The 17,874-nt window shown below is 43.6% G+C and overlaps 1 protein-coding gene across 4 annotated transcripts in view; it reads left to right on the top strand.

Moving 5' to 3' along the window:
- The window catches only part of mad1l1 (mitotic arrest deficient 1 like 1), a 1,358,866-nt gene that overhangs the window by 847,102 nt on the left and 493,890 nt on the right, over positions 1–17,874 (top strand). For all 4 annotated transcript variants that reach the window (XM_072481041.1, XM_072481043.1, XM_072481040.1 and 1 more), the window contains one exon: positions 6,164–6,354. In XM_072481041.1, coding sequence (XP_072337142.1) covers positions 6,164–6,354 — 191 coding nt within the window. The remainder of the gene's footprint in view (positions 1–6,163; positions 6,355–17,874) is intronic.

The raw sequence follows: 17,874 nt of genomic DNA, 5'->3' as shown, positions 1-17,874 counted from the left end.
CCTATAAGAGGGTCAACTGTGAGCAGTATTGTGATCCTTATGCAGCAAAGATTTCCATTAAAGAAATTGTTCATAAATTTATCTGAAAAGCTGTTCAGTGTAATTTCTTTAACCCATATGCTAGAAACAGTCATGTACTAACTCTGATTTTGTTATAACCTGCCTACTTACCATTGGCTGGGGACTAATGACAATCCTGTGGGAGTATGAGCTTCCCCAACGAGGGGGGCGGAGAAACCATTCGTAAACTCCTAGTATAAATAAAGCTGGCCAGTTCAGGAACCAGCAGGAAGGAGTGTGCAGCAAGGGGAGTTGCTGCTGCTGTTATATATATATATATATATGTTATTGTAAATAAATTTTATTACTTTGTATCCTTAAAACTCGTGCTGGATTCTTCGTGGCCCTCACAAAAGATTTCAATTCATGTTTTTGCTCAATAAAACTGAGAGAGATCAATATAAAAGAATGGAACACTTCAGATTTGAGCATCCAGTGTCAAAAAATATTTCTCTGTCAAGTATAATACTGTACAGGGTCTATTGGCACCAACGTCTCAACCAATGAATTGCAATATATCAGCCAATGTATTGGAGGCAGATCAGGGTTTACAACAGGACTTAAAACTGTGTTTTACAGTCAACAATGTGTACTTACAAAGTGAATTTAAGGACAGTCTCTACAAACTGCAACAAACAAAATCCCTGCCTTAACTTCTCCCAATAAATGCAGGGCAGTTTTTCTGGCAAAATGCTGAGAGAATAGTTACATCATATAAATTTTATGTTTAAAATTAATCCCCATTACTTACACAGATTTTATACTTTCCAGATTATACAATGGTGGCACTATATTCTGCCAAAGTTGTTAGATACCGAAGAAATCTCTGCCAAAATAACCTGGCTCAGCCTCAATTTCAAAAGAGCAACTCCTAATGAATCAGTGTGACATGTTTCTATTTTCAACACCAGCCATCTTGTGACACATATGAATCAAACTTTCAATTAGAGGTAGTCTTAATGCTGTGACTATTAAATTAACACACTTATTAATATGACTGATTTTTAAAAATAAATTGTGTTAACTTTTGTTTTGGACATTGAAATTAATTTACGTAGGAAAAAATTGTTGATTAAAGATATATTTCTAAAAGCATTTTGTTGGGTACGCTATTGGTGGGATCACCTTGTCCTCTTTAAAAAGCCCTAGTAATGGCTCATAGTCTGCCACAAAGGTGAATCGGTGCTCATACCTGTACGAATTAAATCTCCTCACCCCGAATAAGACAGCCATTCCTTTTTCTATCTGGGCGTAATTCCACTCCATAGCGGCCATTCCTTGACGGGAATGGTATCGGCCTCCCTCTTCCATCAGCCATGTGGTGGGATAATACAGCTCCGATTCCGTAAGGCGAGGCGTCACATGTCACAATGGGCAAGAATTGTTGGCCCAGCTAGTGACGCTCATATCCCATGAACAAATTAATCAAAAGAGGCTTCTCGGGGTAGTAATGTGTCGCCCTGCTGCTTCACCCTGGCAAAAGCTTCCTTCTGAGGTGCTCTCCGCACCCATCCTTGGTACTTCGTCAGCAATGCAAGCAGTGGGGTGAGGATGGCCGCTCGGCCTTGAATAAATTTCCCGTAATATTTTATGAGACCTAAGAACGACTGTAATTTGACGCGTTTTCCGGGGTGGAGGTTTGTCTAATCACCCGCGCCTTCTCCTCTACCTGGTGTAGTTCATCCCGATCCACACGATACCCCAAGCATGTAACTTCCTTGGCGTAGAAAACAAAATTTCCTCTCTTGAGGAGGACACCTGTGTCGGAAATTCGGCGGTGGACTTCATCCAGGATACTCAGGCATTCCCTTTCATTGGCTCTGGTGACCAGAATGTCGTCGAAGTACACCGCTGCATGTGCTAGCCCTCTCAGGATGTTCTCCATAAACGCGATGAAAAGTTGCACAATTCGTGCAATCACACCAAAAACTCGGTAACAGACTTCCCTGGGGTCCTCTTGATTAAATCGGTAACTCTGTACAAATCGGTACCTCTGTACAATAACTGACAGTTTAGGGTCATCGTGGTTGCCACGAGTGCCACTAGCTCTTCGAATCTCTGGGAGCACAGGGTATGTAAGGCTCTTTGTGACACTGAAAGTGGGGGCCCCACAGGCGGTCAGCCGAATCACCATCTGGCGATCATCCCCAAAGATAGCATTCGCCTTAAATAAAAAGCCCAGTCCTCTATGCCCGCATTGAATATATTGAGTCTGCCAAAGAATGGCATTTTCAAAATGGTGCAAACCTTATTCCCTGTGAAGGTAGATGTCTGTGCTTCAAATAGAAAAGAGAGTCAAGCGAATGATTTATTACCAAGAGTGAAGTATTTACATGTACAGTTCCAGTCGGGACGACTCTGCATCTTGGCTCCTACCTGGGCAGCCTTTAAGGTCCTAAGGTAACTATCCCGCTGAAGGGCCTCCGCCCCTCAGCGGGGAAGCTCATGCTCCACGAGGCTGATGGGTCTGATGTGGGTTACAACAGATGTCTTGACTGTTTTTCTCCAAACCTGGGATCCCCTCTTGGCTAGGGCTAGAGTGATTATCCTTTTCTTGTGTGAGTAGGGGTGGTACATTGCCCTGAGTGGAGTTGGGTGGACGCAGATTCAGCGGAGTGTGGGTTTTGGGGTTGTGTGGAAGGTGCTGGGCACCTAATTTACTGAGTTTTCTTTTTGTATGTTGCTGGACTAGGCCAGACCCGTCGCCGTTGCTGGTATCCTGTTGTCCCCGAGGATTGAAGGTGCCCCGTTTTGAGGGCAGCTGTGGGATGGGTCCCGGAGAGGCTGAGTTCGGTCTCCAGGTGCATGCATATTTGAGGATGGGTTGAGCGCTGTACTTCGTAGATATCCTGTTTTTTTCCCTGGGATAGGATTCTCTCTTATTGATTGGTGGTTGGCTCTCCAACTTGCTGTCCATTAGTGGGCAGCACGGTAGCATTGTGGATAGCACAATTGCTTCACAGCTCCAGGGTCCCAGGTTCGATTCCGGCTTGGGTCACTGTCTGTGCGGAGTCTGCACATCCTCCCCGTGTGTGCGTGGGTTTCCTCCGGGTGCTCCGGTTTCCTTCCACAGTCCAAAGATGTGCAGGTTAGGTGGATTGGCCATGCTAAATTGTCCTTAGTGTCCAAAATTGCCCTTAGTGTTGGGTGGGGTTACTGGGTTATGGGGATAGGGTGAAGGTGTGGACCTTGGGTAGGGAGCTCTTTCCAAGAGCCAGTGCAGACTCGATGGGCCGAATGGCCAAATTGTTGGTGTGTCTCAGAAAATTGCCCGAGACGTTGGGAGGTGAGTTGGATACTGATTCCCTGTTCCATTTTTTTCACTTACCTTTTTGATATTGAGGAAGCAAGGGGGTTGCAGAAGGACTTGGACAAGCTAGGAGAGTGGGCAATGAAGTGGCAAATGAAATACAATGTGGAAAAGTGTGAGGTTATGCACTTTGGAAGGAGGAATCTAGGCATAGACTATTTTCTAAATGGGGACATCCTTCGGAAAGCAGAAGCACAAAGGGACTTGGGCAGGCTCAGTCGGCAGTTAAGAAGGCAAATGCAAGTTAACATTCATGTCAAGAAGGCTAGAATACAAGATTAGGGATGTACTTCTGAGGCTGTATAAGGCTCTGGTCAGACCCCATTTGGAGTATTGTGAGCAGTTTTGGACCCCATATCCAAGGAAGGATGTGCTGGCCTTGGAAAGGGTCCAGAGGAGGTTCACAAGAATGACCACTGGAATGAAGAACTTGTCGTTTGAGGAACGTTTGAGGACTCTGGGTCTGTACTCGTTGGAGTTTAGAAGGATGAGAGGGAATCTTAGTGAAATGTACAAGATACTGCGAGGCCTGGATAGAGTGGACGTGGAGAGGATGTTTCCACTTGTCGGAAAAACTAGAACCAGAGGACACCATCTCAGATTAAAGGGACGTCCTTTAAAACAGAGATGAGGAGGAATTTCTTCAGCCAGAGGGTGATGAATCTGTGGAACTCTTTGCTGCAGAAGGCTGTGGAGGCCAATTCACTGAGTGTCTTTAAGGCCAATTCACTGAGTGTCTTTAAGACAGAGATAGATAGGTTCTTGATTAATAAGGGGATCAGGGTTTGTGGGAGGAAGGCAGGAGAATGGGGATGACAAAATATCAGCCTTGATTGAATGGCAGAGCAGACCTGATGGGCCAATTGGCCTAATTCTGCTCTTATGGTCTTATGTCTTATGGTCTTTTGGTAACTTTGTTGCATCAATTTCTAAAATTAAAATCCTAATTAATATACTTTAAAAAAAGAAGAAAGTTAGAATGGCTGCATTTTTAAAGCTTTTCCACACATTTAATTGTTACTATAACAGTGCTTCCCAAATATTTTCCCCATTTTAGTGCTTTTAAATTACTGTGATCCCTGAGTGGAGGCTGTGGGCGAAGGTTGTGAGAGCGAGGGCTATGGAGAGGTAGTTTGATACTAATTTGGAGGCCCTGAACTTAGCCCAATTGATCCCCATCAGCCAGGAGAGAATTATTCTTGCCACCTCCCTCCTGCTTGCCCACTGTTCCAGTCGCTACCTCCCTTACACTGCCACTTGCCACGTCCCTCCCACTCGCTAACCATCTTGCCAAACTCTACGTTTCCCTCTCCTGCTCCAGCAGACCACATGATAGCCAGCCAGACTCTTGCCACCAGGAAGAGGTGCAATTCTATTAAAGTGGCTCATTGCAATATTTTCTTTAGATCGCCCCATAGTCACTTTTATGGTTTGTGACCTTGTGACCGGAAAATCTCATCCTGCAACTCCACAGGGAAGTCACAACCATGGTTTGGGAATCCCTTGTACCACAGAGTTCATTGCTTCTGCACAGAATGTATATTTGAAGTTCTATGAGCTGTCATGGAGGGTATGAGAAGCCATAGGGGGTGCCTGAGGGGCATAAGGTTGGCATGAGACGTCATGGATGGGAAATGGGGAATAAGTGGGTGGGCTGTGAGGGGATATGAGGGACAGAGGGTCTAATGTTGAAAAAAACAACTGGGACCAAGACCCAGAGAACCTAGGTGGGCCTTTTAACCAGCCCAGCTTGACACTCAGCTGATCCTGTGGACGCTTCCGAACTGCTCTGGGTTCCGTAAGCCAGAGTGCAGATACCTAGCCTTGCCCCAAATTGAAAATGATGCCTTTCAAGGTAGTTTTGCTCGACAGATGCACCAAGCTGGAAAATTTCCTGACTCTCATGACCTACCTCTAACACAAAACCCCGCCCATTATAAAGTACTATCAGAGTAGAGTCCTCTTCGATACTTTCTTGACTGCACAATGCAGACTAATCTTTACCCCTCATGTAATGGCCTGGGAGACCCCCCCCCCCCAGGTGCCATTACGACTGGTCCACATTTGTGATGAGGTCTCCCAGGAGTGGCCAGTGAGTCTGAGGCGTCAGGTAAATCCAGCATCCAGGTATTTAAATAAGCCAGAAGGCTCATTTAAATATTCAGATCTGGATCTCGCCCATTGTGGGTGAGATGCATCCAGTTCATGCCGGGCAGAGTGATTCGGGTGACTCGCGCAAGGTTTCCTACCCAGTGCGGAGCCCAATTTGGGGCTTGTGCGAAATTCACCCATTGCTCCCAGATCCGCACCAAGCGCAACAGGGTTGCTGGATTGTGCTTAAAGTGATTCTTCATGATTCTGTTGTGTCCATAGAAACTGTAACCAGACTAAATTGTTTCAATGGACTTGTGTTTATCCATCTTTTTAATACGGAGATCTAATTAATACTGATAAACTAGAATAAAATAAATCTTAATATCCTATTTTTAGCACTATGGTGGGTTTGGGCAAGGATTACATATTCTTTATGATTCACTTTTGCATTCTCAGATGTTATCTGAACCCCCCATGAGGTTCCTGCTGTGCACCCCTGTTCTGCATAAAATATATCAGAACCACTCGATTTGATTGCAGTGTTACAGCTCACTTACAGATATCATATACTTGCAATTATTTTTGTTTCTTTAACTTCAGAATAGATTTTGTGTCAGTTTCAACCCAGATACTTTAGACTGGGTTTACATTTTGGGTATGACCATAATCTAATTAAGCATGTTATTATTTCATATTCAGAGATGCGCAAACAAGTGAACAGTGCAGAGTTAAAGAACCAGCGATTGAAGGAAGTATTCCAGAAGAAGATTCAGGAATTCCGAGCTGTCTGCTACACTCTGACAGGTTACAAGATTGACGTCACTACAGAGAACCAGTACAAGCTGTCATCAATGTACGCGGAACACCAGGATGACTACCTAATGTTCAAGGTAAGGGCACAGTGAGGAGGGAGAACTCAACTTGGGCAGAAATGTTTATATTTGAAGAGAATGTTAATCATTAATCATCCTCATCAGACTTATTTCCAGCTGAGTTTAACCATGCATGTTTCCAGGGACTGGATTTAATTTCTAACCAGGATTCTTTGTTCAAGGTTCTTTCTATTGATTTTAACTGCTATGTGAAATTCAGTGACATGTTGTAACACCATGAGATAACTGTCTGCATTTTGATTAGTTACAGTTCAACAGTTGCATATTGTTCTAGTTCATCATTCATGTTCCTGATGAGTTTCATAGATTCTTGGCTCGGTAGCTCTATGAGTTAATCTTCACATAATCATCAATTATGTACCAGGATGCAGCTCGGAGACATTAAGTGGTTTATTATTGATCATAGTAAAATAGTAATATTGCCCATCTTGTAATGTGATGGACAGAATCAAGGGACATATATGTCCAAGCAATGTTAGTACTTGGTACCCATGGTACTTCGCTTAATGGATACTGATGTTAAGCCTTGCAGAATTCTGGAGTACGTGAAGAAGAATTGCGAACATTAAGAAGGCACCCTTTTAAGAAAAGTGCAGAGATAAAAAAATAGATGCTTAAAAGAGTTAATCACCGAAGCAGAGTCCCAAATTAAGAAGAAAACAAATCCCAGTTGTCATGAGTGCAGCTCATGTGGCTTGAATGAAGAATAGTATTGGTGGGTCAGTGAAGAAGATCATGAACTGCTACATTCTGCTATATTGCCAAAGGAAGGTGGTTTAAACATGCAGTGTCCCTCTGAAATGAAAGTAGTAAAATGAAGAAGTGAGTGATGAGGATCTGGACTGCACTGCCTGAGAGTATGGTGATTACAGGTTCAATTAAGGTATTCCAGAGAGAATTGGAATGGTATCTGAAAACAGAACTATGTGTGGAGCATGAGGAAAAATGGCACGAGGTGAATTGCTCCTTCAGAGAGCCAGCTGAGTTTTGACAGGCCAAATGGCTGACTTCCGTGCTGTGATCTTCCTGTGAACAGAGTAAATAATTTCTTGATTTAAATCTTACTAGCTCCCGGTTGGACCACTGAGTTTGTTTGTAGATCACTGATTACTGCCCATCTTTTTCTCACTGACGATCTGAGATAGGCTTGTACAAATATTTTCTTCATGACTTTCTGAAATCGGCTGGTGGAATTGCAATTCAAGTGGGATGGGAATTGAGTTTTATTTCCCTCCCTCTAGTAGATGGGAGGGACGGAACAAACTTACTTTATTTAGGAAGGCAACCAAAAAATGATCAAACCTAACACTAGATCTTCCAGTCAGTGGTAATGCTGAGGAAATTACCACTGGTTGCAAAGATAATTACACAATTCCTTTTTTGCATCCTTGGGCAACAGCGATGCTTCAGCGCAGCTATCCATGGGCAGCACTGGAAAGAGTAGCAGTACAGAGGCTCTACCCCATTGTATGACATTCACAGCCATACTCAACTGTGTTTAAATATCTTAAAGGGTTTTAGTGGAGTGAGTGAAGGGCCGGTTGGGGTGGTGGTTTGAGTTCCGCAGTTAAGCATTGAGTTACACAAAAGATTAAACAGTGAAACAATTCCAGGATAACTATCTGGGTATATTGCACGTATCTAGTTTAAGTTTCATTCTAGAGGGTCCTGGGCAGTGCAAAAGAGCCTACCGGGCAGCACAGTGGCACAGTAGTTAACACTGCTGCCTCATAGCACCAGGGACCCAGGTTCAATTCTGTCCTTGGGTGACTGTGTGACATTTGTACGTTCTCCCAGTGTCTGGGTTTCCTCCTGCAGTCCAAAGGTGTGCAGGTTAGGTGGACTGGCCATGATCAATGCACAGGGGTATGGGTCTAGCTAGAGTGCTCGTTCAGAGGGTGGGTGCAGACTCGATGGGCTGAGTGGCCTCCTTCTGCACTGTGGGGATTTTATGGAAGTTTAAACTTGCTGGGCAATTGCCATGCATATGCGTAGGTCAGATCTTCCGTTGGATCCTACAGCACACCAGCGGCAAATGTCTCAACATTCGGTGCTGTTGCGCATTGGAAGTTCCGGCCGGTGTATAAAGTTGAGTGATTATTTATACAGCAACAACCTAGTATGGAGACAGCAGGTTCAGAAAGGGAAGATCGTGCCTCACCGATCTGGCATTTTAGGCAAGTGGTTCCCTATGTGGATTGTGGAAAACCTTACAGCATGGTGTATCCTAACTTCAAAAATGTATTTGACAAAGTGCTACAAAACACAGTTGATTGCATTATGTGTCAGGATTAAAGGTAAATCTTGAGGAGTGAAAAGTAAAATGGTTAAAATAAAAAGGTTGAAATTAGCAGGGAAGCTGATTTGAAGAAGGCAATTCAGGAAATGCAGAATGATTTGGGGGAAAAATATGAGTGAGCAGAACATTGCAGATGAAATTTATTCTGTTTAAGTGTAAAGCACTGCTGCATATGAGAAGAAAAAAATCATAATGCATGCAACAATTGAATGTTGTCAAAAAAGATTACAAACATTCACATTTCCTCTCTGTGCTACTGGAACAATGCTGATAGTTGAAATCAGATACCAAAATTTTCATTCTCCTTTCGTACTTCAGTATGTGTAGAATAGTTGGCAAGAACCTGCATTTCACTATATCACAAATACAGAATTGAGACTCCAGTACACTGTACTACACAAATAAATTAGACTCTGGCTTGGTTGTCCCATGCTTAACTGAACAAATTGAACTCTTGAGAACAATGTGGTCAACTGAGAAGTGTCATACATAGACAGCTGTGCATCCTTTTCCCTCAATCTTGTCGAGTTAATAGGTTTTCCATCCCAGTTTCTCTTCAAAATTTTCAAGTTGTTTTATTCCAATGTGAAGCTTGTAACTTGGTGGGTAGCAGACCAATCATTGTACCTAAGTCAGAAGAAGCATCTCCATTGGGAAACATTTAATGAGCTCGCAACCAACTTAAATCCAGTGTCTTTTAGAGCTCTTCTAATTAGTTTGCACTATTAAAGAGTTTTATGATTTTATCGACATTAGTGGTTCTGGCAACTTTTCCTTCTGTGGTCTAACAGAGTGAATCCTGTAATAAATGCATATTTAGCTCTGTGTGCTTTTGAATGTTCGCACAGGATTATAATGAATTCTATAATTGCACAGACGACTTCTCAAGTGTGATGGGAATGATGCCACTGTACCTCAGCTTCTGCCTAGCTTTTTCCTTCTGAAAGATTCTTCAGTGCATCAGAAAAAACATTGAAAATTGGTATCCTTGGCAGGAGAAAGATGAATTGCATGATTTGGTTCTGTTGAAGTCAGTTTATGGTAATCTGGCTATAGGGAACATTGAGTCATGAAATATATCTAGCAATTCCACTGCTAGATTTATTGGGAAAGTTTGGTTGGAGAGAACTGTTTGGTTGGAGAGAACATTCATGAGCACAATTCTTGGGATTGCAGCTGACCCATTACTGGTTTAATAGATGGAAGTAATTTAAGCAGAGAATGATAGTTTAGTTTATATTTAGCTGGCCAACCACCATGACCCTTTCTTATGAGAGCTGATAAAAGTTTTTTTAAATAAATAAATAAATGAAGTAAATCTAGCATGACTGCTCAATGGATCTTTATACAATCTAAAATACTACAAAACAATATATTCAGTGCCAAGCAGAACATTGGCCCAGTTTTACACTCAGTTTATCATCTAATGCATAGGTATTACTGAGATGGTGCCATATGTATCAGATACTCAGTAATACATTCAATAAGGAATTCAGGATAGACTTCTTAACCAAAGTGTGCTTAGAATTTGGAACTCGCTACTCATCATGGAGTAGTTGAAGCAAATCATATAGATGCATTTTCCAGGAAGTTTGATAACTACACAAAGGAGAAAAGATATGCGGATGGGTTTAGATGAATTGGAGAGGGAGGAGGCTTGTGCTGCAGATTCAATGCAGTTCTGTCCTTTGGCTCAACTGAGTTTAAACAAGGTGTGGCATGGGTAGCTAACTGCATCGTATACTCACACAAATGTGGGCTGCAAACGTACAATTGGACATAGCTATCCACTTTTGCAGACAACTGGACTTAATCTCTCATCGGGATGGCCCAGAAGTGAGTTTGTAAAACACCTTCTCCAGTTCTATGTAGCATCCCTTCATCAGGAAACTTTAATGCAACCACGATTAAAGTACAGCATGTGAAACGCAGAGGAGTAGGCCTTGCCATGAGTGACTGTAACCAGTTGTAAATAACTGAGGCTGCCCGTCATGGAACTTCAAAAAAGAAAGACTTACATTTATACAGCACCTCCCATGACCACCAAACACCCCAAAGCCGTCTGCAGCCAATAAAGTACTTTACACATGCAGTTACTTGTAATAAATGTGGTATGCTATTTTACAGAGCAAGCTAAAATTAATTATCTGCCTTGCACTTCAGTGGATTTACTCTATTCACGTCAACTATTTCACCTGGTACCGTATTCCATATTGTAACTACTCTCTGGACAAAGTGAGTTCACCTGAATTCCTCGTAGAATGTTGCTGTGCATTCAATGGATGCTGTTTGTGGAAAAGCAATAGCCACACATTGGAAAATACTTTATTGCTCATGGTGCACTTGGGATGTGATGGAACTGATATGACATCAAATAATTGCATGTTCTTTCACTGAACAGGTTCTCCTTTAACTTGTCTCACTTCCTCCAAACCAAAGGTGTGGCTATGGGTGCCCACATGGGGCCCAGTTTTGCCTGTCTCTTTATGGAGTATTTGGAACATTCTCTGTTCCAGTCCTATTCCGGCCCCATCACACATCTCTTTTGTTGGTGCATCGGCGACTGTTTCGGTGCCGCTTCATGTTCCCGACTGGACCTGGATAAATGCATTAATTTTGCTTCCAATTTCTACCCCTCTATCACCTTCACATGGTCCATCTCCGACACCCTTTCCTTGACCTCTCTATCCCCATTTCTGGGGATATACTGTCCACCAGTATCTATTACAAGCCCACTGACTCCCACAGCTACTTTCACTACAGCTCTTCACACCATCCAATTCTCCCAGTTCTTTCGCCTCCGTTGCATCGTTTCCGATGGTGCCACTTCCCAAAACTGTGCTGCTGATATGCCTTCATTCTTCCTTAGCCGTGTTTCCCACCCACTTTTGATCGACAGGGCTTTCAACCGTGCCCAGCCCATCTTCCGCACCTCTGTTCTCACCCTCCCTCCCAGAACCATGATAGGGTCCCCCTTGTCCTCACTTTTCACCCCATCAGCCTCCGTATTCAAAGAATAATCGTTCCCCGGTTCCAGCAATGCCAGCATGATGTCACCACCAAACACATCTTGCCCTCACTCTCATCTGTCAGAATTCGACAGGGACTGTTCCCTCCAGGATACCTTGGTCCACTCCTCCATCACTTCAACACCTTACCTCTTCCCACAGCACCTTCCCATGCAAGCGCAAAGTTATAACACCTGCCCCTTCACCTCCTCCCTGCTTACCATTCAAGGACCTAAATATTCTTCAGGTGACACAAGGCTGCAGGTGCACCTCCTTCAATCAGGTCTATTGCATTTACTACTCCCAATGCAGTGTACACTACATTGGAGAAACTAAACGCAGACTGAGTGAACACTTTCAGAACACCTTTGGTCTGTCTGCAAGTAGGACCCAGACCTTCCTGTCGCTTGCCATTTCAAATCACCGCCCTGCTCTCATGTACAATGTCTTTCCTTGGCCTGCTTCAATGAAGCCAAACGCAAACTGGAGGAACAGCACCTCATCTTCTGATTAGGCATGCTACAGCCTTCTGGAATTAACAATGACTATGAACCCTTTCCTCCACCTTCACCCATTTTTATTTCTATCAATTCCAACCCCCATCCCACACCAGTATAAATCTGATCCTATTTCCAGTTCCTTCTAGCTTTGACAGAGAGTTTCCAGACTCGAAACATTAGCTTCTTTCCCTCTCGCCACAGATGCTAAGATTGTCCAATATTTTCTGTTTTCGTTTCAGATTCCAGCATCCACAGTAATTTGCTTTTATCTGCATGTTTTTTCTCACTGCCTTGGCTGGAATGATGCATTAATATGGGTCATGACCCTTTTATAATATTAAAGAGCACTGTTATGTAAGATCAGTATTGGGGAGGTATGATGTATTCGAAAATTTCAATAGTTGACACTGCTGAAACAAAAAGATTCCTCAGTGAGACAAAGACAACAGCATTCTTCATGGTATGTTGTGAATGTTCTTCTCTCCTGCATTCCCATGTCTGATATTGCTAAGAATATACTTTAAATTACTACATGTGTTTTTCTCATCGCTCCATTTCTTGCTTTTTGCTCTTCCCTGTTTTTCATTGCTGTACCATTGCCTTCAGCTGCTTAGACTGAGCTCTGATATTCACACCCTAGACCTTGTCACCTATCTATCTCTTATTCCTCATTTAAGAGATGCCCTAAAACCTATCCATTTCATCAAGATTTTTGTCGACATTCAAAACTCCTCTTATATGTGCCTCTGTCTGATTCCATCCTCGGAAATGTGTGCAGGAACATTTTACTATGTGGAAGTCGATTTTAAAATTAAAAAAAACTTGTTTTGGGGATGTGGGCGTCGCTGGTCAGGCAAGCATTATTTACCCATTCGTAGTTGCCCATCAGAAGATGGTGGTGAGCTGCCTTCTTGAACCGCTGCAGTCCCTGAGGTGTAGATACGTCCACAGTGTTGTTAGGGAGGGAGTCCTGGGATATTGACTTAGCGACAGTGAAGGAACGGCGGCGATATATTTCCGGGGTGGTGAGTGACTTGGAGGGGAACCTCCAGGTGGTGGTTCCCAGTTATCTGCTGCTCTGGTCCTTCTAGATGGTTGGGCGGCATGGTAGCACAGAGGTTAGTACTGTTGCTTCACAGTTTCAGGGACCCGGGTTTGATTCCCAGCTATGGTCACTGTCTGTGCAGAGTCTGCACAATCTCCCGTATCTGGGTGAGTTTCCTCCGGGTGCTCCGGTTTCCTCCCACAAGTCCCAAAGGATGTGCTTGTTAGGTGAATTGGGCATTCTGAATTCTCCCTCAGTGTACTCGAACAGGCACTGGAGTGTGGCATCTGGGGAATTTTCACAATAACTTCATTGCAGAGTTAATGTAAGCCGACTTGAAACACTGATAAATATTATTATTATTAGTGGTTGTGGGTTTGGAAGATGCTGCTTAAGGAACCCTGGCGGGTTTCTGCAAAGCATCTTGTAGATGGTACACACGGCTGCCATTGTTCGTCGCTGGTGGAGGGATTGAATGTTTGTGGAAGGAGTAGCAATCAAGCCGATTGCTTTTTCCTGGATGGTATAAAGCTTCTTGAGTGTTGTTAGAGCTGTACTCATTCAGGCAAATGGAGAGTATTCCATTACACTCCTGACTTGTGCCTTGTAGATGATGGACGGGTTTGGGAGGTCAGGGGGTGAGATACTCAACGTAAGATAGCTTGCCTTTGACCGGCTCTGGTAGCCCTAGTAGTAATATGGTTGGTCCAGTTCAGTTTTATGATCAATGGTAACCCCCAGGATGTTGATTGTGGGAGATTCAGTGATGGTAATGCCATTGCACGTCACGGGACGATGGTCAGATCCTCTCTTGTAGGAGATGGTCATTGCCTGGCACTTGTGTGGCACGAATGTAACCTGCCACCTGTCGGCCCAAACCTGGATATTGTTCAGGTCCTGCTGCATTTGGACATGGACTGCTTCATTATCTGAGGAGTTGCAAATGGTGCTAAACATTGTGCAATCATTTGCGAACATCTCCACATCTGACCTTCTGATGGAAGAGAGGTCATTATGAAGATGGTTGGGCCTAGGCCACTACTCTAAGGGACTCCTGCTGTGATGTCTGGAGCTGAGATGATTGACCTTTGTGCCAGGTAAGAAGCGGAGAGTTTCCCCCTGATTTCAATTGACTCAGTTTTCTAGGGCTCCATGATGCCATACTCTGTCAAATGCTGCATTGATATCAAGGGCAGTCACTCTCACCTCACCTCTGACATTCAGCCCTTTTGTCCATGTTTGGCTGCAATAAGGTCAAGAGGTGAGTGGCCCTGGTGGAACTCAAACTAAGCGTCCGTGAGCAGGTTATTGCTGATTAAGTGCCGCTTGATTACAGTGTTTATGACTCCTTCCATCACTTTGCCAATGATGAATAGTAAACTGATAGGATGCTAATTGGCTGGGTTGGATTTGTCCTGTTTCTTCTGTACAGGACATACCTGGGCAATTTTCCACATTGCCGGATAGATGTCAGTGTTGTAGCTGTACTGGAACAGCTTGGCTAAGGGTGCGGCAAGTTCTGGAGACCAAGTCTTTAGTACTATTGCCAGAATATTGTCAGGGCCCATAGCCTTTGCAGTATCCAGTGCCTTCAGCTGTTTCTTAATATCACATGGAGTGAATTGTATTGGCCGAAGACTGACATCTGCGATAATAATAATAGTAATCTTTATTAGTGTCACCAGTAGGCCTACATGAACATTGTAATGATGTTACTGTGAAAATCCCCTAGTCACCACACTACAATACCTGTGCGAGTACACTCAGGGAGAATTAGAATGTTCAATTCACATAACAAGCACGTCTTGCAGGATTTTGTGGGAGGAAACCGGAGCACCCGGAGGAAACCCTCACAAACACGGGGAGAACGTGCAGACTCCGCACAGACAGTGATCCAAGCCGGGAATCGAACCCAGGTCTCTGGCGCTGTGAAATGCTGGGGACTTCTGGAGGGGACCGAAATGGATCATCAACTCGGCACTTCTGGCTGAAGATTGTTGCAAATGCTTCAGCTTTGTCTTTTGCACAGATGTGCTGGGCTCGTCCATCATTGAGGACGGAATATTTGTGGAGCCTCCTTTTCCAGTGAGTTGTTTAATTGTCTACCACCATTCGCGGCTGGATGTGGCAGGACTGCAGAGCTTAGATCTTTTGCATTTGTTGTGGAATCGCTTAGCTCTGTCTATTACTTGCTGCTTATGCTGTTTGGCACACAAGTAGTCCTGTGTTGTAGCTTCACCAGGTTGACAGCTCATTTTTAGGTTTGCCTGGTGTTGCTCCTGGCATGCCCTTCTGCGCTCTTCATTGAACCAAGGTTGTCTCCTGGCTTGGTGGTTATGATAGATTGGGTAATATGCCGGGCCATGAGGTTGCAGACTGTAGTTGAGTACAATTCTGATGTTGCTGATTGCCCATAGCATCTCTTAGATGCCCAGTCTAGAATTGCTAGATCTATTCGAAGTCCATCCCATTTAGCACGGTGGTAGTGCCACACAACATGATGGAGGCTATCCGCTTTTTTAAAATTTAGAGTACCCAATTCTTTTTTTTTTCCAATTAAGGGGCACATCTTTGGGTTGTGGGGGTGAGACCCACGCAGACACGGGGAGAATGTGCAAATTCCCCACAGCCAGTGACCTGAGGCCGGGATCGAACCGTAAGGCAGCAGTGCCAACCATTGCGCCAGTGTACTGCCCAATAGATAGTATCCTCAATGTGAAGACGGGACTTTGTCTCCACAAGGACTGTCAGGTGGTCACTTCTACCAATACTGTCATGGACAGATGCATCTACAGCAGGCAGGTTGGTGAGGATGAGGTTAAGTATGTTTTTTCCTCTTGGTTCCGATACTATCTGCTGCAGTCCCAATTTATCAGCTGTGTCCTTTAAGATCTAACCAGCCCGGTCTGTACTACCGAGCCACACTTGGCGATGGACATTGAAGTCCCGCACCCAGAATACATTCTGTGCCCTTGCCACCCTCAATGCTTCCTCCAAGTGGTGTTCAACATGGAGTACTGATTAATCAGCTAATGGTGGTCGTTACGCGGTAATGCACGGTGTTATAACATCAGCAGTTAAGTTTAAATGTGAAAACAGGTTTCCTGCCTTGCTCTAGGAAAGCATCGTTCTGCTTGCTGCCTCTCTAAAACTTATTTTAGACTAGTAATTGACTGTATGAGCTGTTAATGCAATTTTCACTTTCGTCATGGGCGGCATGAAGGCAAAGTGGTTAGCACTGCTGCCTCACAGCACCAGGGATCCAGGTTCAATTCCAGTTTTGGGTCACTGTCTGTGTGGAGTTTGCACAATCTCCCCGTGTCTGCGTGTGTTTCCTCCGGCTGTGCCGGCTTCCTTCCACAGTCCAAAGATGTGCAGGTTAGGTGGATTGGCAATGCTAAATTGCCCCGTTGTGTCGAAAAAAGATGTGTAGGTTATGAGGTTATTGGGTTAGGATGGGGAAGTGAGCTTGGGTGGAATAGTCTTTCAGAGGGTTGTGCAGACTTAATGGGCTGGATGGCCTCCTTCCGCACTGTAGGGATTCTATGATCTTCAGAAGACTTCACTGACTGAAAAAAAAAATGCTCATCAGTTGTATGGAGAACCAGCACAGTGGTGCAGTGGTTAACACTGCTGCTTTCACGGCGCCGAGGTCCCAGGTTCGATCCTGGCTCTGGGTCACAGTCTGTGTGGAGTTTGCACATTCTCCCGTGTTTGCGTGGGTTTTGCCCCCACAACCCAAAGATATGCAGGGTAGGTGGAATGGCCACGCTAAATTGTCCCTTAATTAGAAAAAATGAATTGGGTACTCTAAATAAAAAAAATAAAAAATATGTTGTGTGGAGAACCACGTGAACATTGAACAGTTGGAAGACCACCAAACAAAAGATTAGGAAGAAAGATGTGGAAAGCCTTTTTGGAGAGCAGGCTTCTTGGTTTGATTTTTTGAAGAGATGTTAGCAGTTCAGGAGGAGGAGCAGTAACTGAAAGATGATCAAAAGGTGGGAGTAGGAATTTAGGGGTGAGCATGTGGATTTGGAGGCACAATTTGTGTCTTACTGCAAGACACAAGTTAATGATACTACAATCAATCATCCTCTTATTATATTTGTTTAAAATTTCAATGTTTTAAAACGATCCCATGAAAATATAATCATCACAACTCAAATATCACAGATCATAATATTATGATGGCATCACCCAATCTGATACTTTTACCAGGAAAGCCAGATTTTTTTGCACAGACTTCAATGAAATGGATGTTGCACTTGATCATTCATTCAGCATTTTATTCCTGTCTGTTTTATTGTATTATTTCTAAGGACATCAAAATGTTTGATGACTCTAACTCTTAGTCCACAATATATAATGGCATCTCCTTTTTCCTACTTGAGAATCAACTGAAAAACATTCAGCTGAATTGGATTCATCTGTTTAAATCTGAAGCTTCATCCAATTTAAAGAAAAGAACAGTTCTGAAAGATGTCTAAAAATAACTTGATTCTGAAAGGATCTTATTGTCATGTCACAACTGCCGCGTCCAATTTATATCTACAGAGGTGATTCGAATATCTTAAAAATATTGCGAAGGAGATGTGATGGAAGAATATAGGATAGTTCTTCATCAATGGTTATCTTTTAAAAGAAAATACATTTGTTTCTATT

The sequence above is a fragment of the Scyliorhinus torazame genome, chromosome 17 (genome assembly GCF_047496885.1).
Source record: "Scyliorhinus torazame isolate Kashiwa2021f chromosome 17, sScyTor2.1, whole genome shotgun sequence".
Classification (NCBI taxonomy): Eukaryota; Metazoa; Chordata; class Chondrichthyes; order Carcharhiniformes; family Scyliorhinidae; genus Scyliorhinus; species Scyliorhinus torazame.
The sequence above is the reverse complement of the archived record's forward strand: the minus strand, read 5'-3'. Positions and strand labels throughout refer to the sequence as shown.